The sequence below is a fragment of the Misgurnus anguillicaudatus genome, chromosome 5, assembly GCF_027580225.2.
Source record: "Misgurnus anguillicaudatus chromosome 5, ASM2758022v2, whole genome shotgun sequence".
NCBI lineage: Eukaryota > Metazoa > Chordata > Actinopteri > Cypriniformes > Cobitidae > Misgurnus > Misgurnus anguillicaudatus.
The window spans coordinates 25547890-25572524 of record NC_073341.2 but is presented as its reverse complement, the minus strand read 5'-3'; the positions used below and the strand labels follow the sequence as shown (position 1 = coordinate 25572524).

General features: G+C 38.6%; 2 protein-coding genes across 3 annotated transcripts; both read left to right on the top strand.

Annotated features, from left to right (window-relative positions):
- Nucleotides 1-745: 745 nt before the first annotated feature.
- xpc (xeroderma pigmentosum, complementation group C) lies at nt 746-11376 on the top strand. The gene is made up of 14 exons (XM_055167788.2): nt 746-1789; nt 2233-2475; nt 3208-3304; nt 4350-4434; nt 4556-4713; nt 4860-4980; nt 5974-6066; nt 6146-6907; nt 7037-7197; nt 9028-9109; nt 9468-9599; nt 9699-9868; nt 10002-10095; nt 10764-11376. Exons 1-14 carry the CDS (start codon nt 1693-1695, stop codon nt 11076-11078), a joined length of 2610 nt encoding a protein of 869 aa, XP_055023763.2. The 5' UTR covers nt 746-1692; the 3' UTR covers nt 11079-11376.
- Nucleotides 11377-12021: 645 nt separating this feature from the next.
- arih2 (ariadne homolog 2 (Drosophila)) lies at nt 12022-23897 on the top strand. Of its 2 annotated transcripts, none has more exons than XM_055167802.2 (15): nt 12022-12181; nt 14910-15334; nt 15501-15568; nt 15774-15846; nt 18942-19083; nt 19211-19332; nt 19534-19643; nt 19747-19864; nt 20609-20659; nt 20766-20787; nt 20877-21028; nt 21532-21675; nt 22920-22988; nt 23105-23212; nt 23301-23897. In XM_055167802.2, exons 2-15 carry the CDS (start codon nt 15116-15118, stop codon nt 23370-23372), a joined length of 1470 nt encoding a protein of 489 aa, XP_055023777.2. In that variant the 5' UTR covers nt 12022-12181; nt 14910-15115; the 3' UTR covers nt 23373-23897. The 2 variants fall into 2 exon arrangements, with proteins under 2 accessions (XP_055023777.2, XP_055023778.2); XM_055167803.2 differs by having other exon boundaries at nt 12023-12181; nt 14913-15334.
- The last annotated feature ends 738 nt before the right edge of the window (nt 23898-24635 follow it).

The following is a 24635-nucleotide window of genomic DNA, read 5'->3' as shown; positions in this document are numbered from 1 at the left end:
ATACCAATTTTTTTCTCTGCCAATCATGTGAGATACACGTATACCTGTCCTGGCATCGGTCCGGGCACAGATGTCCATTGAGTGGCTCACTCACTGTAGGGAGAATATTTGATTCTGCTCTGCCAATCATGTGCACAGACGGCTCTCTGAAGTCCCACACACAAACACACTCTGGCTGGACATCTGGTGCCAAGTGATGCTAAGACAGCTGTTCATTTGCATCAGCACCACCAGGTACACACACACACACAGTCCAAATGTTAATGAACTTGACTGAATGAGGTTAGCTTCCTGTATAAAAATTCAGAGTGAATAAATTGAACTAACTTTCAATTAAAATTTGTTGGCGGTGTGGGCCTACAGCTGTCCTGTTTGCCAGCTGTATGTTTAGAGCAACACATTGACCAGCTGTGTCTGATTCATCCCTCACCCTTCTATCCATACCTTTTACCTTTCCATCGAATTTAAATGCAAAACTTTATATAATAAAGGAATTACTGTAATGTTACTTGTGTGTGTGTGTATTTCCTAATCTATTAAACAACATGGTTTATGTACGTGGATATTTATCACATTATCAAAGTATGAAAATATTTTATAATTATTATAATGAAATTAAAGACATAAACAGATGTGTGCGAAGCAGATTCAACAGGTTTTAAAGGGATAAATGCCATGAAACCATGTTCAAGTCACAGGTCATGCTTTTTTTTTAAAAAAACACAAGATATAAAGACTTTTATTTACATTACCAGTTTTAATGCATTTAGACTTACTAGTAAAACGAACTATCCTTAAAGATGATACTCGTTAGGGTTTCATTACTGTAAAACAAATACTCTTACTACAAAAATACTGTAGTACATTTTTTTTACATTCATTTCACATTAAATGAGACATTCCACTTTTATAAGATGTAAAGTAAATCTTTGATGTCCTCAGATTACGTTTGTAAAATTCTAGCTCAATATACCATATATATAATTTATTATAACATGTTTAAATTGCCACTTTGTTGGTGTGAGGAAAAATGTGCTGTTTTTGGGTGTGTCCTTTAAAATGTAAATGAGCTGATCTCTGAACCAAATGGCAGTGCCGTGGTTGGATAGTGGAGATTAAGGGGCAGTATTATCCCCTTCTGACACCACAAGGGGAGCCAAATTTCTACAAGCTATTTTTCACATGCTTGCAGAAAATGGTTTACCAAAACTAAGTTACTGTTTTTTTCTCAATTTCTAGGTTGATAGAAGCACAGGGGACCCAATTGTAGCACACATAAAAAGTCAGATTTTCATGATATGTCCCCTTTAAAGTAATTTACAGTGAGAATAGAAATACCCCATACATACCGGATTAGTTATCCTTAAAACAAACATTATTTTTTCAATAGCTTAATCTCGGGAGACAACTTTTGACGATTATTACCTCTTTGCCATCTGAAAATAACCCAGTGAAACGCTGACCTCTAGCGTTTGAGTCATCATACTTCAGTCTGATCGCAAGTAGGATGCGGAAGTGACGTCTGCAATTGGATTCCTTGCAAGCAAGTGCACGCTTTCAATGTTATGAAACGTGGAAAGTGATTGTTTTGTAACAGCGAACATCGTGTTAAGTTACACAAGTTTACGTGTAGTGCATGTTTTGCTTTCACGCAACACACAAGAGACCGATTGATCTGCAGCTGCTAACAGCATGGCAAAAAGAAAAGATCCTGAACAAAATAAGGACACAAAGAAACCGAAGCAGATTGCAAAGATCAAACAAGCAGCCAAAAAACAAAAAGCCAAAGGTATGTACTTTCTATAAAACCTAATTTTTCTTTCAGCTGTAACATTCAGCTATTTTCTGATAAGTTAGATAGATAATATAAATGAATGGAGTGTAGCGGTTTGTGTTGTGTGTACGGTTGATGCAGTCAGCTGCAGTGTGCAGGTGTGCAGTCACTCTTGCTTGACTTCTCGTGCTGTTTGTTATTAACTGTGTGTGACCTTCAAATAAACATAACCGACCTGCCAATGCAGCTTATATTATATTCTTATATGAATGTGGGCGTGTCCAGCATAAATCTTTTTGTGACAAATGTCTAATTTCAAAGTAGCAAAATACACAAATATAAATGGCTGGAAGTCTGAAGGTTGCTGTGGGAATACAATGATCCAATCTATTATTTAGTCATTTCTTGTTCTGTTTATAATAAAGATTGTCACTTAATACCTGCTTTTCTATTCTTAGAAAATGGCATGATGGTTAAAAACAACTTAAAAAACTCCAAAGTGGGGCCTCCTGCATCCAAAACCGTCAAAGGTTCCTCTGCTGGGAAAACAAGTAAATATTTCCAGCCGAAGGAACCAGAGGACATGATGACGGACCACAGTAAGGAATTGAGCCCTGTGTTCATAGAGCACTCACCATCAAAACATGTGAAAGAAGAGGAGGCAGAAAGTGAAGATGAGGAGGACTGGGAGGAGGTGGAAGGTATGCAGTGTTTTATTTATCTGGGGATGGGACGATTAATGCCAATATACACTAATAATAATTTTAAATCGCACAGCCGATATAATGCACACTTATTTCATGATTTTAATCAGTATGTCCTTATCAATCTTTATACCACTGGGCTGTTGAATGCTTTATTCTGATTGGTTGAGAAATGTTCAATGGGTGTTGATTATTTTTCAATAACCGCACACCTAACCTTTAAAATGTCTTAAAAATAGGCATCAGAGCAATGTTTAATAATTGACTCCGGTCCTTTGAATTATTCGAAAATAATGCAACATTTTCTTATAATTCAAAGAACCGGAGTCAATTATTTCTTACAAAATCTATTCATCATTCTGATCTAATCTCATGAATTTATGAACTGATAAACACACTTTAGTTGCCAAACGTGATATTCAGGGTGGAATTTGTACAATAAACTTTTAAGGTATTAAAAAAAATTTGGCAAATCAAGGCATTTTAGGAAATTTTGGGTTTATTCATGTATACAAAAATGCATAGAAAAAACAAAAAGCTCACCAGAAATACAGCAAACACTTAAATAAAATATTGATTTGACTTTTTTTAAAATAAGTGATTTTAAAATAGGTCAAATGCAGAACTGTACATGTTTCAAAGATTGTGCATGCTTATATATGTAAGTAACAGAGTCTTCTTGAGATTTATTAGCATCTATTCACCTTTTTTATTTGCATGCTTTTTCAGAAATAGGAGATATGGACTCAACAGAACTAGCAGTCACATCAAAACCTGTGGAGATTGAGATCGAGACTCCAGACATGGCCCACAAGAGACAAAAGCAGTGAGTGTTGAAAAGCAAAGTTTAAAGGGGTCATGACATGTTTCTTTTTATTATTTTATCACCTTCACCTGCTTTCAGATGGAGCGGCATTTACTACACATTAACTGGGCAATATGGCATTCCTTATACATCCACGATAATAAATGCAAAATTTCCCAGATTGTCTTTATAAGCACATTGTGTGTTTATTAATTTTACATACAAAACAATCGCACAACCGTAATGATACATAGGTCAGCGCTGATATGACAGTACATCCGTAAAAAAAAAAAAAAATCAATTTCTCTCTGAAGTCGGAATCCTTCAGAAGACTTGCAAAGTTGCTAATTTTTCATTTTCCACAGCCACCAACGGCACGATATTTGTCTGGTATCGCAGTCTTACGGTTATTACAATCTTATCGTGATTTCAAACAACTTCTTCCTTAGATCCCTTTGAGTTCCTGCTCTGACTGAAGTTCAGTCACTGAACACCAGTGGGCGGAGCCAACGATACAATGATGTTGCTGTCTTTTTCTGGGGCAGAAAAGGGGGAGGCTGCAGAGCTGAAACAGGAAGGTCATATGAAAAATAATAAATATATATGCATATATGCAATAATTTAGCCATTTTTCATTATTTTTTTCGTTATTGATAAGGAGGGCATTTTAAACTATGAAACTTGCAGGATGTATTAATGATTCCAAGTAGGGGTGGGCGATATGCAGAAGCGGAAATAAGGCCTTACCTCGCTTTCAAGTAGCGCGCCCCTTGCACGTACTTGATGTAGGCACAATACAACAATGTTTCCGAAAAAGTGTATTGTGGAGACATCCCTAATTCCAAGACCTGTTATGTCAGTAGATCAAAGCAAAATTGAACCCTAATGTCATGACCCCTTTATGAAAAAGAGATTTGCTGAATGACTAATTATAAACGTCTTTCATTTGTATTTGTCTTTCCTGTTCACTAAAACTGTGAATGCTTATACAAAGATGAGATCTGTCAACTATGGTCTGATGGTCAGTAACATATGAACAGAGTTTAACCATGACAACTGTTTGCAGGGAGAAAAAGAAAGCAGAGTTTGAAACTTACCTGCGCCGAATGATGAAACGATTTACCAAGGAGCAGCTAGAGGATACACACAAGGTGTGTGTGTATGTGTATGTGTGTGTGTGTGTGTGTGTGCGTGTGTGCGCTTTTCAAAGTTTGTCTGTTTTGTTTTAGTTATACTGGTGTATGTTTTTTACTTACTCGCGCGGTCATACAGGTCCACCTGCTTTGCTTATTGGCCAGCGGACTTTTCCGGAACAGACTCTGCTGTGAGCCCGACCTGACGGCTATTGCCTTCTCAATACTGCCTATCCACTTTACCACAGTTGAGACAAAACGTATAAATATAGGCTTTGTAGAGGGGCTTCTGAAATGGTAAGACTGATTCAGCATCTTAGTGTGTACATTTATATGTATACTGATGTTTTCTCTAACTGTGTTGAATATTACATTACATGCTTTCTCAGGCTTTGATTGTGTTGTGTGTAAATGAATAATATTTGTGGTATAACTTCACCCAGGTTTCAGAGGACATTCACCTTAAACCCCGCCTTACCTGAGGAGAAGAGGGTGGAACTAAGCACAGTGCTGGAGAAGCGGATTGGTTGTTTATCAGCAAGGGACCATGAGGAGATGACTTACGTGAGCAAGATTTTACTGTTCTTAAAGGATTAGTCAATTTTCTAAAAATCCAGATAATTTACTCACCATCATGTCATCCAAAATCTTGATGTCTGTCTTTGTTCAGTCGAGAAAAAATTATGTTTTTTGAGGAAAACATTCCAGGATTTTTCTCATTTTAATGGACTTTAATGGACCCCAACACTTAACAGTTTTAATGCAGTTTAAAATTGCAGTTTCAAAGGACTCTAAACAATCCCAAACGAGGCATAAGGGTCTTATCTAGTGAAACGATTGTAATTTTTGGCAAGAAAAAAAAATATGCACCACCTCAGGTAATGCGTCATCACGTTAAGAGGTCACGGATGACGAATGCGAAACTCTGCCCCAGTGTTTACAAGTGTGGAGAAAGAGGACCGTTCCGACGTTGTTGTATGTCAAATTATACTAATGAATGTCTTTGTGTCAGTTTATTGTTTAAAATGGTCCGCAAATGTGTGTTTCATATATGTAACACGTGACCTTTCCACGGCATTACGCAATTACGTGAGGTGCTGGCTTGTCACACAGCCGGAGGAAGAAGAGAAGTTGGGGTTTAAAAGTGCATATTTTTTATTTTTCTTGCCAAAAATGACAATCGTTTTGCTAGATAAGACTCTTATGCCTCGTTTGGGATAATTTAGAGTCCTTTGAAACTGCAATTTTAAACTGCATTAAAACTGTTTAGTGTTGTGGTCCACTAAAGTCCATTAAAATGAGAAAATTCCTGGAATTTTTTCCTAAAAAAACTTAATTTCTTCTCGACTGAACAAAGAAAGACATCAACATTTTGGGTGACATGGTGGTGAGTAGATATCTGGATTTTTTTTAAAGAAAATTGACTAATCCTTTAACCTTGAATCCCATCATTTTTGGATTTTAGGCATTAAATACCTTTTCCTAAATGCTTATAAATTGCTACAAATCTACAGTTAGTTAGTTCATTTCTGTCTGTTTCTATGTCATTTCCTGTAGCTGTTATTATTGGTCCTGAGATCATTACGACTCTTTTGCCGATTGGTGCTGTCACTACAACCCCTGTCTTTCAAGCCACCATCTACCACTAAGGTGAATCTCATTGTAATATTTTTTGCTTATATTGCCTTTTTTTGCATTTTATAGACAGATTTTTTTTTCTTGTTTTTAGAAAACTACCAAACCTACCAAAAGCACACCTACTAAAAATCAGTCTGAGAAACCTTCCCCAAAGCCGAAGATATCCCCTGGGACCAAACGCCTATCCGTGGAGACTAAAGAGGAAAGGGGTGGGAAACGTAGAAAAAAGACAGAAGGAGGCAAGAAAGAGGCACTAGCAGGACAAAAACCCAAAAACACCAGAAGAAGAAGTGTAGCATCAAAGGTGTCCTATAAAGAAGTCAACAGTGATGAGGAAGAGGAGGAGAGCGGGGAGGAGTTTCAACCTGCCAACGAGGATGATAGTGAGGACTCTGATTGTGAGGTCACGAACGTTTGCAGAAAGTCTAAAGTAAAGTTAAAAAATCTGGCTCCTCAGAGGTCGGATGAGATCAAACAGGAGAGAAGTGAGGAGGAGGAGGAGGAAGAAGAAGAGGAAGAGAAAGAGGTAAAGAAACGAAGATCTACACGAAAGGAGGGAAAAGGTGCAGATGAATGGATAGAGATTTATTTGGAAAGTACCGGTAGGTGGGTGTGTGTTGATGTGGATCAAGGAGTCGGGCAGCCACAGCTTTGCACTGATCAGGCCACACAGCCGATCACTTACGTGGTGGGCATTGACGATGAGGGATACATGAAAGATATTAGCAGCAAGTATGACCCCACCTGGCTGACATCATCAAGGCGACGACGTATCGACTCCGAATGGTGGGAGGAGACTATGGATCTCTACAAATCTCCAGATGCTGATAGGGGACAAAAGGAGGACCAGGAGGTTTGAATGCACACATACACGTATATAGTATTTCTGTAGCTCAGCTGGTCATGGGTTTGATTCCCAGCAGTCTGTCTAATGCAATAAATACGCACAGAAACAAGTTTACATCATGCTTCTCATCCACAGATGCAGGCAAAGTTATTAGACAAGCCTCTGCCAACATCAGTAGCTGAATATAAGAACCACCCACTGTATGCCCTAGAGAGGCACTTGCTGAAATACGAGGCCATTTACCCCCGTACAGCTGCTGTCTTGGGATACTGCAGAGGGGAACCGGTTTACTCGCGGTAAATATTGTTGAGTCGGCTATGTGTTCTTGTATATGGGTCATTCTACAGAAATGTCAACTTTTGGTATGGCAAGATGTCTTAAATTTTTTTTTCTTTTTCTAACATTTAAACTCAGACCACATTAGATTACTCTTTGACTTTATGAGTACACATAAATGACAGCTTAATTATTTTTTATTTTTGTGTGCATGTACTGACTTGCATACACCATTTTTTGTCACTGGTGTTACCTTCCTTCTTTAGCAATATTAAAGGTGTTTATGAATTTTTTTTTTTCAGCTTTAAAGCTTAATTCTTAAAGGAATATTCCATTTTCTTGGGGGAAAAATCCAGATAATTTGCTCACCACCATGTCATCCAAAATGTTGATGTCTTTCTTTGTTCAGTCGAGAAGAAATTATGTTTTTTGAGGAAAACATTGCAGGATTTTGCTCATTTTAATGGACTTTAATAGACACCAACAATTAACACTTAACTCAACACGTGGCGGTTTTTTCGGCGGAGTTTGAAAGGACTATGGACAATCCCAAGCGAGGCATGGGGGTCTTGTCTGGCGAAACGATTGTCATTTTTGACAGGAAAAGTGACAAGTATGCACTTTTGAGGCACAACTTCTCGTCTAGATCTGGTCGTGATGCGCCAGGTGACCCCACGCAATACGTCATGACGTCAAGAGGTCACAGAAGTCAATTGATGTCATAAGTGTGATTTTTATTTAAAGTAAAAGAAAATAAACAGTAACACCAGTGACACACCAAATCACCACAGTTACTGGTGTTACCTTCCTTATGGTGTTACTGTTTATTTTCTTTTACTTTAAATAAAATATTGTCAAGATGATAATTTTAAATTCATTGAATTCTGCTACACTTAAAGGAATATTCCATTTTCTTAAAAGAAAAATCCAGATAATTTACTACAATTTTACCACCATGTCATCCAAAATGTTGGTGTCTTTCTTTGTTCGGTCGAGGAGAGATTGTGTTTTTTGGGGAGGACGTTGCGGGATTTTTCTCATTTTAATAGACTTTAATAGACACCAACAATTAACACTTAACTCAACACGTAACAGTTTTTTTCAGCGGAGTTTCAAAGGACTATAAACAATCCCAAACGAGGCATAAGGGTCTTATCTAGCGAAACAATTGTCATTTTTGACAAGAAAAATAAAAAATATGCTCTTTTAAACCACAACTTTTCGCCCAGGTCCGGTCCCGCGCGACCTAACGTAAATGCGTAGTGACATAGGGAGGTCACGTGTTACATATATAAAACACACATTTGCGGACCATTGTAAACAATAAACTGACACAAAGACATTAATTAGTATCAGTTGACATACAACAATGTAGGAACGGTAACACCAGTGACAATTTTCATGAAACTGCATTTTTACAAAATTGCTGCTACAAAGTATCAAACCACATGTTGTCAATAATTGTATACTCACTAAATTTAGTAGTTTAATCCATTTGTATTCTAGTTTTTTGAAATTCCCAAACAATAAAGGAGGTCATACCAGTGACCACTACTTTCATATTGTTATTGTAAATAACATATTGTTTCATTTTAAAATATTAAAAATTGTAACCCTAAACTGTTTTTCAAGCGTAATATTTCTGTAAATGCTAGGGACAGAAAAATTGACATTTCCGTAGAATGACCCATATGTGTGGTTGATGGATACTTGTGTGAGACAGCCGCTTGTCAGGATATGCACGCTTTTCATTTTTTTTGACAATGTTTATTTTTGCTTAAAAAAAAATTTAAAACTACAACCATTTGTTTTCATTTTTTGCTAGTGTTTCTTTGCTTGCTTGTTTTCAGAGACTGTGTGCACGTGTTGCATTCCAGTGATACCTGGCTGAAGGAAGCTAGAACTGTTCGACTAGCAGAGGAACCGTACAAGGTGAGACATCCTGATGTTTTCGTGATGCTTGATTGTGTTATTGTGTACGTCATCATGATTCTAACTAATTTTAGCATTATTATACAATACATAATATATATGGTGTAAACCAGGGGTAGGCAACGTCGGTTCCGGAGTGCCGATGTCCTGCAGATTATTTTAAATTATCGTGTTTAACGAGTGTTGACTCAGACTCATAATGATTTTAGATTAGTAGGAAGTCCTTATCAATCAACGAGCCGTAGTGCATTAAACACATATTCGGAGCTGTGTGATTCAGAATCGATTATATTCAGATATTTTTAATAGGCTGCTGTAATACATGTTTTGGTAAATTTTTATCTCTACACTCTGTAAGATGGTGCTTGGTATTTCCAACCGTTCTCGTAAAGCCAGGATGATGTCAGAGCAGAAGGATGTAAAAGATCTGGCTCTCTTTGGACTCTGGCAAACAGAGGAGTATCAACCTCCAGTTGCCGTTGATGGCAAAGTGAGTGTGTGGTTTTGGTTTTAGATTTAGTGCAATTGTTTGATTTGCTATTCTGTGCTTTGCAGAAGATAACTGAGTGTGTGTGTGTGTATTTTACAGGTACCACGTAATCCATTTGGAAATGTGTACCTCTTTAGGCCATGTATGTTACCAGTGGGATGTGCTCACCTGCGTTTGCCAAATCTGCACAAAGTTGCTAGAAAACTAAACATCGACTGCGCTGCAGCAGTAACTGGCTTCGATACCCACTGTGGATTCGCACATGCTGTGTGAGTTTGTGTTTGTAAGAGGTCGATGGGTAGTTCATAATTCATGCATATATATATGTATATTAATTAAAAGTAGTAAGTATCATGTAATTTTGTGCACATATATTTTAATTTATGTGTGATTGTGTTTCAGTACTGATGGCTATATAGTCTGTGAAGAACACAAAGATATTCTAGAGGCAGCTTGGGAAAATGAGCAAGATATCCAGCAGAAGAAAGAACAAGAGGTGTGAATAAATTTTGTGTATCATTTTAACAGGAAGTGAAACATTGTGCTTAAAGGAACATGCCGACTTTGTTGGGACATTAGCTTTTTCACTGTATCCCCCAGAGTTGAATAAGTCCATACATACCTTTTTCATCTCTGTGCGTCCTGTAACTGTCTGACGCACCCACCGCTAGCCTAGCACGGTTAAAAGATGGCTGTCTCTCATATAATCTTGTTATTTGTACATGCTGTGACTATACAAATCACAACATATAAATAGGAAAACGTTAGCTTATTTTGTCACTTATTGGGAGCAGTATGCTAGCTGGAGCCATTTACTTCCAGTCTTTGTGCTAAGCTAGGCTAGTGGTTGGCGCATCAGACAGAGTTACGGCACGCACAGAGATGATAAAGTTATGGACTTATCTAACTCTGGGGGATATGGTGAATAAGCTAAAGTCCCCAAAAGTCGACGTGTTCCTTTAAAGGGCACCCTAACTATAAACACATGTATGGCGTAATAGATTAACACTGGGATTAGCTATATAAATGTGAAATTAAAAACAGTACAAATACCTTATTTTTAATAAACTTTGAAATAATCTTTTCACTCTGAGCTTTACCACGTACAAGAAACATTTTAAGTAAAGATCAGTTTAAAAATAAATGTTGTTGATCCTTTACCAGAAACGTGAAAAACGAGCAGTGGCTAACTGGACCCTGCTGGTCAAAAGCCTGTTGATAAAGGAGAGGCTGAAGCGTCGCTATGGACAACAGGGCCTTGCATCAGAGGCGGGGCTTAACCAAGGAAAAGAAGGTGATGCTGAAGGGCTGTCTTCAGACGAAGAGGAAGAAAGCAGGGCTCAGACTGCACCTCCCTCTCTGGCAAATTCATGGCCACAGAACAGACAAGAAGAGCAGGAAGAAAAGATTGTAAGGCGTGTAAATAAACGAGAGAAACGTGAGAAGGAGAAACATCTCTTTCCTTTTGAAAAAGTGTGACTAAATCTCTTATCTCTTTGCATGATGTACTTCCTTCCAATTTTTTTTTTTTGCATAAATCATCTACAAATGTCTGTGATTAGTTTTAGAGGACCATACAGTCTCTGACCTTTTAAAAAAAATACTCTACAAACAAAGGGAGATTATGAAGATGTCAGGATCTAGACACATATCCAAGCATTTACGTTTCATGTCATCTTTTCAAATTTTTGCTGTCGATTTCTCTTTTTTTGTATCAAAGTACATATTTTTATAGAACATGCTGTAAAAACACATGAAAATAAAAATGTTTTTGTGATTTTCATGTCTATTCATTGCGAATTTCAGTTCTTCAGTCTGTCTCAACTGAATATTTTGTGCCATTTTTCGGTCCAATGAGGGCCACTTAAAATGTACATTTAGCGCCACCTGGTGATGTGCTTTTGCATTACGTTTTTTCAGACAAGCTTGCACCCCACTAAAATAATACTGTAGTGTAATTTAATATTTACTATAGTAAATTGTAGTGTACTGTTAAATAATATAGTTATTACTAAACTTTGTTACAGTATTCCGTAATATTAACTATAGTGAATTAATAAACCAGTAAAACCTGTGATTTGGTTGAAAAACACTATTATCTACATATTTTACCACAGTGTACTATAGTAATACTAAGCTCCAACAGGTTATGCACACTATTTATAATCAAATCGACTTTTTCTGGGAATTATCTTAATTTTTCAAGTACATACTGCTTCAAAATAAATGTTACAATGACTCCAAAGGGCCTGTATGGCTTGTAATGGGGTCGCTCATCTTTGTCTTTGCACATCCAAATGCATTACACATTTTAAATCAGGTTTCTTGTTTTGTCGACCTACATTTGCATGAGATGTGTGTGTTTGGCTGTAAGTATGCATGTCAGTTATAACCGTGCGCGTGTGGCCCCTCCTTTGTTGAGCAACTGTGGAAAACAGCCTCGATCGGACACGGAAGTGACGCCACTCTAGAATCCCCCATACTTCCGATCTGTTGCGACTCATCTGAGCGAACGTATCGGATCACTGTCCGAAAATCTCTCTCCAGCAAGTGTCGAGTAGTGGCCCGACGCGGTCCAGCAGGTAAGCAAAGTGTGCATGTCATGTACGGCCGGGGGCTTTAAGCCAACAGTGCGGCGGCTTTACCGAACGGAACAAAACGGCCTTGTTTACATACGAATCCCCGAGCTGTAGTGAGCGCTCGCGGTTGACTGCGAATAAATCACTTGCTGACGCCACATGCACTAACTTTAACGATTATGCACGGCCGCGTGAAACGTATTAAAACGACGTGTATTAACTTAAGTAAGGGAAAGAGGGATTGTTGGGCATCAATTGCGCAGTTATATAAATATATGTGCTGATCTAGTGAGGAGCAACAGCTGGTGTGGCCCGATTCGTGTGGGGTAAACAAAGCAGAACCAGCACGGTGCCGTGAGTCTGCAATCGTCGATCTGCCAACCCCCACCCACCCGACCTCTCCGCACCTAAACCGTGATATTATGCGAGTCACCCGCCGTGCTCTATTTATAGTCTCAGGTGGAATGCGAGCTGGTGGGACCGAGCCAGGTCATCTCGGACCCGGTACCGGACGCCAGCAACTGCCCACTGACCCCTGTTCAAAATGAATATGTGATTGTCATCACATCAGCGAACGCGCACACGCAGAGCCCTAATCTTTGATCACGGGCGCGCGGTCACGGGGCCTGCTGTCGGTTCGGGCTGTCTGTCAGTACACTGTATAATCCTTTAAAACGCAACGCTAAGCCGCTTTTAAAAAAGTTTGTGATTGTCTTTGGCTGCTGTTAGCACGGAGACGTTTACCACAACCTTCAGTAATGTCCAGATAAGACAAAGGCTCCTTGACCCGTTTTATTGAACCCCATGTAGTTGAGGACACGAGCAAGGCTACTATAAAGCCCGTCTGATGATTTTTTTTTGTTGATTTACTTTGTTTTATTAGCTCTGGCCGTCAAAGGTTTAAACACACCTACTCACTCTTTGCTGATATAGGCCTACTAATATGTGGCCAGTAATAACAAAACTCTTCAAAACATTGTTGGTCATCATAACAGTAGGGTGGGAAGTGCATCTCTAAAATCAACTCCCTAGTTCACTAGTCGGGGCACTCATCAGGTACTGAACAATTTTAAGGGCTGTTTTAACAAACCTTTAATTATATTTTATGTAAACACACATCGCCAGTCAGGTAGGAAGCACAATGTAGTTAACAATAAAAGTTACAGTTTGGCGGAAATGTTACACAGATTTGTAAATGTTTTTCATCATGTACTTCAAGCAGCATTAAACAAATAATTGTATTGAGAGATTGGTTCTCCTTGTTGTTGTAGATGTGACCATGTCTTTGAAAACCCAGCTAAAGTAATTCAAAAATAATAATAAAAATCGTCTTAGATAATGTAAGAACATACTGTGAAAATATAACCTTAATATCACACATGTAACACGTGACCTTTCGACGTGATTACGTAATACGCAAGGTCACGCCGGCATGTCACATGTCTAGTGCAAGACGAGAAGTTAAAAGTGCACATTTTTATTTATTTTTTTGTGAAAATGATGATCGTTTCGCTAGATAACACCCTTATGCTTTGGTTAGGATTGTTTAGAGTCGAAGTTGCGTTGACTCTGCAGTTTTAAACTGCATTAAAATTGTAAACCGTCGAGGTCCACTAAAGTCCACAATATAAAGAGAAATATCCTGGAATGTTTTCCTCAAAAAACGTAATTTCTTTTCGACTGAAAAAGAAAGAAATAAACATCTTGGATGACATGGGTGTGAGAAACTTATTATTGGTATTTTTTATGAAAGTGGAGAAATCCTTTAATATTGACCAAGTAAGGTCATCTCAAAAATGAAAATTTTAAATCAATGATTGAAATCAAACTTAGATGCTGTAAACTTAAGCCTTGATTTTACAGACCGGGCCACAAATACCAATGAATTTACAATTAGTCACGTTGTGTAAAGTCAAACGTGTCTAAATGTAGTTTAGTAAACCAATGTTTTTACCAGTGCCCACAACTCAGTACACAATATACTGACGGTCAGTTGACTTTATGAGCGCACCCTAAAATTCTTTTTAAACCGTATTGAAGGGGTTCTGCAATATGTAGGTTAAAAATATGTGGGCAACTAGACAAATACTGTAGTATATTTTAATATTTACTATAGTAAACTGTAGTGCATTGTAGTATACTGTAGAATAATATAGTAATTACTACACTGTTACAGTATTCTGTAGTATTAACTATAGTTAATTAATAAACTCTAATAAATACTGTAGTATACTTTAATGGTATGGTTGAAAACACTGTAGTATCTAACAATTTTACTATAGTGTACAGGTTATGTACCACAGTGGTTCTCAAACTTTTCCGGTGTGCGGCCCCCTTCTGTACGATGCATCCCTTCATGGCCCCCCCAAAGAAAACGTATGACCTAAAACATTTCAAAACCTATAATTTGAATTAAACAAAAGATATTAAATTAAACAATGTAGTGCTGTTGATTAGAAGCCTTATTTTTCTGAAGTTTAATTACACAGAATCTATAATAAATTAATGTTTTTTATTAAATTTAATTAATCTGGGGCCCCCAGTTTGAGAACCACTGATGTACACTATTTATTAAAAAAAATGTGGGTAGCACTTAAATTAGTCTACAAAACTAATTCAGGGAAAAGCTGTTTGATTTAAAGCTTTTATTAATTTCAGTGATGCTTGTCAAAACTTGTGATCGGTGGTCTGTTATACCAATTACCAAATAGTGTGTTTGTTTCTCTTTCAGCAGTTTCTCCTCCGTCTAAGTTCATCCCCGCTCCGATTCCTCATGAGTGACGGGGAGTGTGATTTCTTCTGCTTCTTTCGGTGCTGCTAAAAGCCACAAGGCCCCCTGGGATTTGTGGTCCAGTCTGGGGGATAGGGCGGCAGCTCAGAAGCTGCTGATTGGTGGAGAGCGGCTGTCAATCAGGGAAAGGGTTGGCCCAGAGGGCTATGTCTGTGGACATGAGTAGCCAAGCCTCAGACAGTAACGAGGAATTCGACGATGAGGATGCCGCGGAAGGAGACATCGAGTATTATTATGAACTTGATGAAGATGTGACGGTAGAAGAACCGTTTGACCCAGAAGAATACGAGTTCAATTGTTTGACATACAGGGAAAGCCAGAGCGTACTTACTGAGGAAGTCAACAATGTAGCTAGCGCCCTGAAGGTGTGTGACCGAAGGAGAGGCTGTGTTTTACAGACTTCCTTTATGTCTATGTGTAAAAAAGATTTTTGTCAGGCTAACAATGCTTTAACAATGTGCATGTGTCTATTAATTGTTCAGATGGTTTGGTGGCTTTAGTCTGTCAGTACAGAATTACTTTTTTGTTCAGGTGTCACCAGCTGTAGCCAAACTGGTCCTTGTACATTTTCACTGGCAGGTGTCACAAATACACGAAAGGTAATGTAAGACAGAAAAAACACAGCAATGTTCACATTTATGGTTAGTTTTTAAGCATGTCAAAGTAATGTGACCTCACCAATGAGGTAAAATACACACAATAATTTTTAAGGTAAAATTGATGAGGGAACATTTATTATAATGTTTTTTGTCATCTGTGTAGTATATGCGTCTCAATTTCTGGATCTTTTTCTTGTGTTTGAAGGTATAAGTCAAATTCTTCTCAGTTGTTCTGTGAGGCTCACGCCCAGACCACGAGCACCTGTAGATCTCTCACTGTAAGTAAAAATAAACTGTTTTTAAACGTGGAAAATCTTATTGAAAGCTTTCAATGGTTTAAGTAAATTTCAAGCCAATTAAACATTAATTCCAAAGTTTAATTCCAAGTTATACACACGCATACATACATACATACATACATACACGAATAAGTAGATTAAATGGGGGCAGCAGGTGGACGTTGGTCAGACATCGGCTGGGCATCACGTTGAAGGAAGGCCAGTAGATAAGTGGTGTGATGAGCTTCATGGCAGCTGGAACTGGGTCTGTTGTGGCGGTTTTCCGTTGCATGGTGCCCCGCTGTGTGGTTTGGTTTGGGTCGGGTCGGCTTACTTTTGGGAGCTTTTCCATTGGGTGCAGTACGTAGTACTCGATACTTTTTTCATACCACCTCGGTTGGGGTTCCAAGCGACCCGAGCTGATACCAAACGTGACGCGAAAACACAGTAGATCACTGATTGGTCTGAGAAAATCGTCACTACAGCGTCATCGCTATAATGTAGATTAGCTTTACCTGTGCTAGCTAGCTTGCGCTGTCTTGAGCAATCATGTTGTTATAAGTTCCAAAATCCTTTTTAGCGATGAAAAACATCCACAGGTTTAGAATCAGGAACACGACAGCATAACAGTTTTTTCCAAACTTGCAGTTTGTGGCGGCACATTCGCAACGAGCACGTCAGCATTATATGCTTAAATGAGGCTCAGCGGAGCGCCGTCGACTGCCGCCACGGTGTTTGAACAGAAACTGTCATGTGAGACAGAGGTAGTGATAAACGCGATGTGCAAACATCTATTTGTGGTGGTCAATTTTAATTTTGTGGCGGACTGAAAAATAAATAAATGTATGGGAATGTACAAGGATGCTCTCACTTGTATGATGTCACAGCAGTATGCAGCGCAAATATAACGACACGCCTTTAATCCCTCCCACTCCAAAGTGATACCAAACTCGATGGAAAAGCTAACCACGCCAAAGTGAGGTGAGCTGGCCCGGCCCAGACTGGACTAGACCTTGGGGTGCTATGCAATGGAAAAGCGGCATTAGTCTCATTGTCCTCAGGATCGAGGACTAGACAAGGAAAGAGAAACAAAATCCTATCAGCGTAGGGGCCGTTTGCATGTAATGCAAGCATCATACAGTATTGTGGTTTAATATTCGCTCAGTTCCAAACAGGCTAACTATTGCGACATAAGTGTATTACCTAGACGAATTATGTGAATGCTTTGTTCTGGACAGAGTTGCCAAGGGCAAAGGTCAACTGTTATGCAAAAGATGTGACAGCTAAATGTTATGAAGAATATTAAAATCTTGGATGCAAAAGCAGCTAAACACCACCTCCATCAAAAATAAGATGATACTGACTAATGCGCTCACCACGTATTAAAAGTTCATTAAATACTTTCGCTTCAAATCTGCGTAATCCTGGCAACAGTTTACTTAATGGGATTGGTGATTTAGACAAGATCGACATTATCATAATTCCTCCCGCTTGGACTCACAGCCTGTAAATTGACTCCTGTTAGCATTCTATCTTTCAAACATGGTAAGGATTGTCGCATTTCTGGCTGACGTCAGATGTATTCAGGCCAGTCACAACGTACAGATTTGCTGGCCAATCAGGGACATGGCGCATTTTCAAATCGATTAGTTTTGTACAAAATCCATGCGTTTCAGGAAAGAAGGAAATCTGGAGCTACAAAAATGTACGGTATGTGGAAAATAATGTTATTTTTTTAAACCATAAACCACGTGAACACATTGTATTATACCAAATGCACAAAATAACACTGTTTTTAGCAATGAAAAAGGTGCCCTTTGCTTTTCAATGTAAGCAGTGCATATTAGACTGTGTGGGCGTCGAGGAAAGTTGAAGTCAGGTCAAATTTATGGTAATGAGCTCTGACGCTGTTCGGCCGAAACCACTGGGAATCTTAAAATCCTGAGAGGACTCCAGAGGACCCGGTCCACATTAGTTCTGAAGCAAAATGGAGGAAAAACATCTCCTATAAACTGCGTATTGAAATTATGAATACAAAAACCACACCACACAATTTTCTTTTAATTGGTTTATTTCATTAGCAGACGTAACTTTAATTAACATTTAAAGGTGTGGTGAATCAGACGTTTTTATTGTTTTATACTGTTAAGGTCTACTTATGACATTCACATTGTTTTACTTTCAAAAACATCAAAATCAGTACGTATCAGGCTATTTTGTACCCTGGTTTTGAGGCTGGCTTGAGAAACGCAACATTTTGATGGGCGTGCCGCATTAAAGACTTGGAAGTAAACGCCCACTCCTATGATTGGATAACAGTTTTATAGTAAACTAGCTCAACTCCTCCGTCATTACATGTGGGGAATTGTTTTGAAAACATCCGATGTGAAAAATGGCAGCCGGAGGGTTTAACCCATATATGCATCAGAATTTAAATCGCTTGACTGTGGTTATAAACTGCGGCTGGCTTGACCACAGACACAGTAATACCAAGGATGCTACAGCATGGAAAGTCCTTGTCACTAACTTTGCAGTTAGACAGAGATGTTACACACAAACAAGACATATCAAGCGATCTCTAACAAAGAATAACTGACAAGTAAGTGACTAAAATTATTTACCCACATAAGATTGCTGCGCTATTCTGTCCGCATCCAATATTGATTGAACACCCTTTCTTTTTTAATTGCAGTCTTGTCGACCTGTATCTTAAAGGGACACTCCACTTTTTTGAAAATATACTCCTTTTCCACCTCCCCTAGAGTTAAACATTTGATTTTTATCGTTTTGGAATCCATTTAGCCAATTTCCAGGTCTGGCAGTAACACTTTTAGCATAGCTTAGCATAATCCATTGAATCTGATTAGACCATTAGCATCGCGTTCAAAAATAACCAAAGGTTTTGATATTTTTCCTATTTAAAACTTAAAGACTCTTCTGTAGTTACATTGTGTGCTTAGACCGACAGAAAATTAAAAGTTGTGATTTTCTAGGCAGATATGGCTAGGAGCTATACTCTCATTCTGGTGTAATAATCGAAGACTTTACTGCCAATAGATACCAATAGATAAATCTTGATGCATGTGCTTTTTTAGGTTGGGGCATCACAGCAGTGTGGTGTGTGTCTGCAGCTGGTCCGTAGAGACGCTCTTCTCTCTCTACCCTGTCAGCACTCCTTCTGCAAGGCATGCTGGGAGCAGCACTGCACTGTACTTGTCAAAGATGGCGTTGGAGTAGGTGAGTGCGCACATACATCATTTGTGCTTGTGTGCAAGGCTGTGCATTGATGATTAGAATGAACTCGTAGACACACAAGATCACAGCCTGTTACCTGATCTCCATTATGGGTTTTGTGTACCCGCAGAGATTTCCTGCATGGCGCAGGAGTGCTCCCTTCGAATGCCAGACGATTTCGTTCTTCCTCTTCTGCCCAGCGAGGAACTGAAGGAGAAATACAGACGCTACCTCTTCAGGGACTACGTGGAGGTGCGTGACAGTCTTATCAAATTAGATCCACATCTAATATTACCAGGATAATATTGTAATTCTGTATTTTTAACATTACATTGGTTTTCCAAATATTTCTGTGGCAAGAAGGGTTTATTTTTACAAAGCTTTTTTTATTTAATGTATTATATTTGGTAAATTCTCAGTTACAACAGAACATGTTTTTTTTTTTGTCTTTAGAGTCACTTCCAGCTGCAGTTGTGTCCTGGCGCTGACTGTCCAATAGTTATACAGGTGCAGAAACCTCGAGCTCGTCGAGTTCAGTGCAGCCGCTGCGGAGAAGTTTTCTGGTATTACTTAAACACACACACACACACACATGCAGTTTCACTCCAGTTGAACATACCTGCATGTTAAGTGCATGTGGTTAATGTGACTTGGTCCGTTTTCCAGTTTTAAGTGCAGGCAGATGTATCATGCCCCTACAGACTGCGCAACCATCCGCAAATGGCTGACAAAATGTGCAGATGACTCCGAGACAGCCAACTACATCAGTGCGCACACTAAAGACGTAAGAGCACATATAGCCAATAACATTTTGGCAAAAAATATTTAACCCGTTAATTGGCGCTGTCCCGTGAGCGGGACACCTAAATTTATTTCCTGTATAAATGTTAATCTATCACGACAAACTTTATATTGTTGGAAAGGTCTAAGAATGTAGTTTTCATATTTCAAAACCTTTTAGCAGTAATAATAATGCAGTAACTGTAATTTATTAATTTCTGACACAAGTATGCAGCAAACCGGCACAAACCTCAGTTTTTTGACAATTTTATGTATTAAAAATAATACTATATTGCATTTGTATTTATTACAAATAAGTGTAAACTGCTTTAAAAAAAAAGAATATTTTCACCTCCAGACACTTTCCTAAAAAACGTTGAAGTGTCTTCTTTAAAACAAAAAATTACCAAAATTAAAACCAAAATTAGGCTTCTAGACCAAAAAAAAAAGGCCAGAGTTATACTAATTTAAAGGTGTATATCACCTTTTCACCAACCCCCCACTCAAAAAGGGCTGCGCCAGTTAAAGGGTTAAACATGCATGCACACATTTACAGAAGTTTTAAAACATACTTAAAACGTAAAATATCCGTCTTTGGACAATGCATTCATGTCTTTGGCAAAATATAAGTTGAATTTTCCCTATTGTGATGTCACATAAACAAAACCTATACATGGAATCAAACCCATAACTTTAGCATTGCATATACTTTATTAACTTGTGTATTCTGTTTTGATTTCTTACCTAGTGCCCTAAATGCAATATCTGCATCGAAAAGAACGGAGGATGCAACCACATGGTGAGTTAAATAAATGAAAACATACCTAAACATCTGTCTTGCAGCGTAAATGATGTGAAACCAAGGCTTATTTTAACTGTAATTGTTTTCTCTGTCTGTTTTGCAGCAATGCTCCAAGTGTAAACATGGTATGGTATTAGAAATGATCCATCGTTGAATTTGTTTGGAGGGGTAAGGTGGTCTTGATTGTAATGATGATGTTGTTTTGGATGTTTAGATTTCTGCTGGATGTGTCTGGGTGATTGGAAGACTCATGGCAGCGAGTATTACGAGTGCAGTCGCTACAAAGAGAATCCAGACATTGTGAATCAGAGCCAGCAGGCCCAGGCCAGAGAGGCCCTCAAAAAATACCTGTTTTACTTTGAGAGGGTGAGACAAAAAGCTATTAATATATAGCACAATAAATCAATTACTTGTTGACTGTAACATTATGCTGCCTTTTATGATACCTTGTAAGGCAGTTCATGATGATATTGTTTTAAGTTAGGTTGGGAAAAACATTCTCAAAGGGTGGGATGCTATAAGTATACTTCAAATTAAAAAGTATCAATACTGTTCAATTTAATAAAGATTAGACTAGTTTAGCCATTATTTTTGTTCCTGTAGCTTAGTGGTAGAGCATTGCTTTAGCGGTGCTAAAGGCCATAGGTTCAATTCCCAGAGATTTCAGCTACTGATAAAATGTATGCTTTGCCAATTGAGGGTCCAAATCTCACTATAATGTCAGTCCTCTCAATTCTACCATTTATGAATATCATACTAAAAATTAATTTAGCTCCAGAGAAATTCTTAGGTGATTTGTCGAGTTTAATAACAATTAAATCATTAAAGTTAGGTATTCATTTATTTATTACATTTGTTTGTGTGTCCAGTGGGAGAACCACAATAAGAGCATGCAGCTGGAGGCACAGACGTATCAGCGAATCCAGGAGAAGATTCAGGAGAGAGTCATGAATAATCTGGGCACCTGGATTGACTGGCAGTACCTGCAGAATGCTGCCAAGCTACTGGCCAAGGTAGAAGCTGAGTTTTGCCAGTTTTAGTCTGCTTGACATTCGGCAGATGTTTTTATTGAAGGGGATTTAATAATGGTAGTCTTATTGTGTGAATAGTCAGTTAACATGTAACTGCAGTTTCTGAACTAGCTTAAAGCTCGCATAACACACGCTGTTTCTGCATTTCTGATGTTAATCTGGAGTACCTATAGAGTAGTATTACATCCTTTATGTCTCTGAAGAGTATTTAGTTTAATCAGATTTATAAAAGAAAGATTAGCTTTACCGATTCTTTCCGATAACATAAGAAAAAATGAAGAAGGAGGAGTTACTACCGCGGGAGGAGCGAGTACGAGTCATGCAACACTATACAACACTGTTTAACTTATGATTCACTACATGTTCATGTCCTTTATATAATATGCATGCGCCTATTTCCAACATAATACAGAAGTTTTACTTACCGCATGCAACTTATGACCCGGTTGGGACTTTTCAATGAAATCCAGCGCATCAAACACACACACAAAACTCCACTGCTATCCCGGATAATAAACTATATCCATTGTTTTCATAAGGCTGACTTTCTTCTCCCTACATCCAAAAACACACTTCTTCGTTCATGCCATTGTTGATGTGTCGCGTGATGTGATGTTTAAGCTCTAGCGTCTCCCGCTGATTGACGGGTGGGCGGGGTTTTCCAGGGGAAGTGCCCATAAAAAGAAGTTATACGTATAGAAACTCCTGAAACGTCAGCTGGGCCCGTAATCGGAAAAAAAACTTTCCAAAACTTGTTTGTACAAACCCTGGCGAAGTGCATTCAGCACAGAAATACTCTGTAACACGCCCAGCTGATTTTTTTGACACTTTGCCTACGTTGAGCATGAGGGAACAATTCTTAAACAGTGTTCATAAGTCAGAATGCATGAATTACTATTGAACCACCCCTTTAATCTAAACCTTATTTCTAAAACCAGGCCCTAGGTAATGAATAGGTGCCTAATTTATAAGCTTCGATGTAGCTCAACTGAGAGATAAATTTAACTAGCAATGCAAAGGTCACAGGGTTGATTCCCGGGAAATGCACATGCTCATAAATTCATTGTGAGTAAAAGCTTTGCCAAATTCATAAATGATAAACAATTTAAATGAAAATGTCCTCACTATTTGGTTTGTTAGATGATTTAGTTAAGAGTTCTTATAAGTATAGCCAAATCTGTTCACACACAAAACCCGACATCTTGTCTGTTGTATTTTCTTTATAGTGTCGTTATACACTGCAGTACACATATCCTTATGCCTACTATATGGAGTCTGGACCTCGCAAAAAACTGGTAAGTATCTGCTTACACACATCTTTTAATCTAATGTAGGTTTAAATATGTAATATGTCTTTCTTTTACTGTAGATGGAAAAACTTGTTAATGTTAATTCTGTTTATTTTCCATAGTTTGAGTATCAGCAGGCCCAGCTGGAGGCAGAGATCGAGAACCTGTCATGGAAGGTGGAGAGAGCAGACACTTATGAAAGAGGAGAGCCTAGCGCCAATGATAGAGGGGTGAGAGAAGGATTGAGGGCTAAAAAAAATAAAAAAAGAATCGTAAAAATGTGAATAAATTGATTTATTTTGCCTTGATTTTCTATAGGATCTGGAGAATCAGATGCACATTGCTGAGCAGAAGAGACGAACGCTGCTGAAGGATTTTCATGACACCTGAACATCCGTCCATTAAATCTGCATCGTGTTGTCCCTTCTCTCAACCATCTTGCCCTCTCCAAAGACACCCCTCTCATCTTTTTGTCAAAACTACACTGCATCTCAAAACATATTGTTGCTCACTTTTAAAGCTGTATTTTTCCCTTTTGTTTATCCTTTCCTTCATCAGTGCCCCCTATATTTTTAGGCTTTCTAATCTTAACTCGGCTGCAGGGTTTGAGAATAGCACGATTGTATCCCAGCATATACATACACACATTGCATTCTCATGGCCAGGTGTTGGCTGACATCACACACTTGCGTGCACACACAAACACTCCAAACACTGTCTAACTCTTATCATTCTTCTTCAGCTTTCTTTTCTTTCATGCTTTCTTCTCATGTTTTTCCTGGAAAGGCTGTTGATAGTTAGATCATTAAAAAACTAAAAATGAAAAAAGATGAAAAACAAATGATGCTGTAATTTTCAACGGTTGTACATTAATACAGAAATACAGAGTTACTGAGAGAAAGTTTTTAAACCAGACCGTGTCTCATGTCTTTTCTTGTGCACACATGCAAATACCACATCTGAAATGGTCTGAGTATATCTCAATCTGCTCAGTTACAAGGATTTTTGCACACAACCATTTCTAGGGTTTACAAAGAATGGTGTGAAAAGGGAAAAACATCCAGTATGTGGCAGTCCTGTTGGCGAAAATGCCTTGTTGATCCTAGAGGTCAGGGGAGAATGGGCCGACTGATTCAAGCTGATAGAAGAGCAACTTTGACTGAAATAACCACTTGAGGTATGCAGCAAAGCATTTGTGAAGCCACAACACGCACAACCTTGAGGCGGATGGGGTTCAACAGCAGAAGACCCCACCGGGTTTCATTCATCTCCACTAGAAATAGGAAAAAGAGGCTACAATTTGCACGAGCTCACCAAAATTGGACAGTTGAAGACTGGAAAAAATGTTGCCTGGTCTGATGAGTCTCGATTTCTGTTGAGACATTCAGATGGTAGAGTCAGAACTTGGTGTAAACAGAATGAGAACATGGATCCATCATGCCTTGTTACCACTGTGCAGGCTGGTGGTGGTGGTGTAATGGTGTGGGGGATGTTTTTTGGCACACTTTAGGCCCCTTAGTGCCAATTGGGCATTGTTTAAATGCCACGGCCTACCTGAGCATTGTTTCTGACCTTGTCCATCCCTTTATGATCACCATGTACCCATCCTCTGATGGCTACTTCCAGCAGGATAATGCACCATCTCACAAAGCT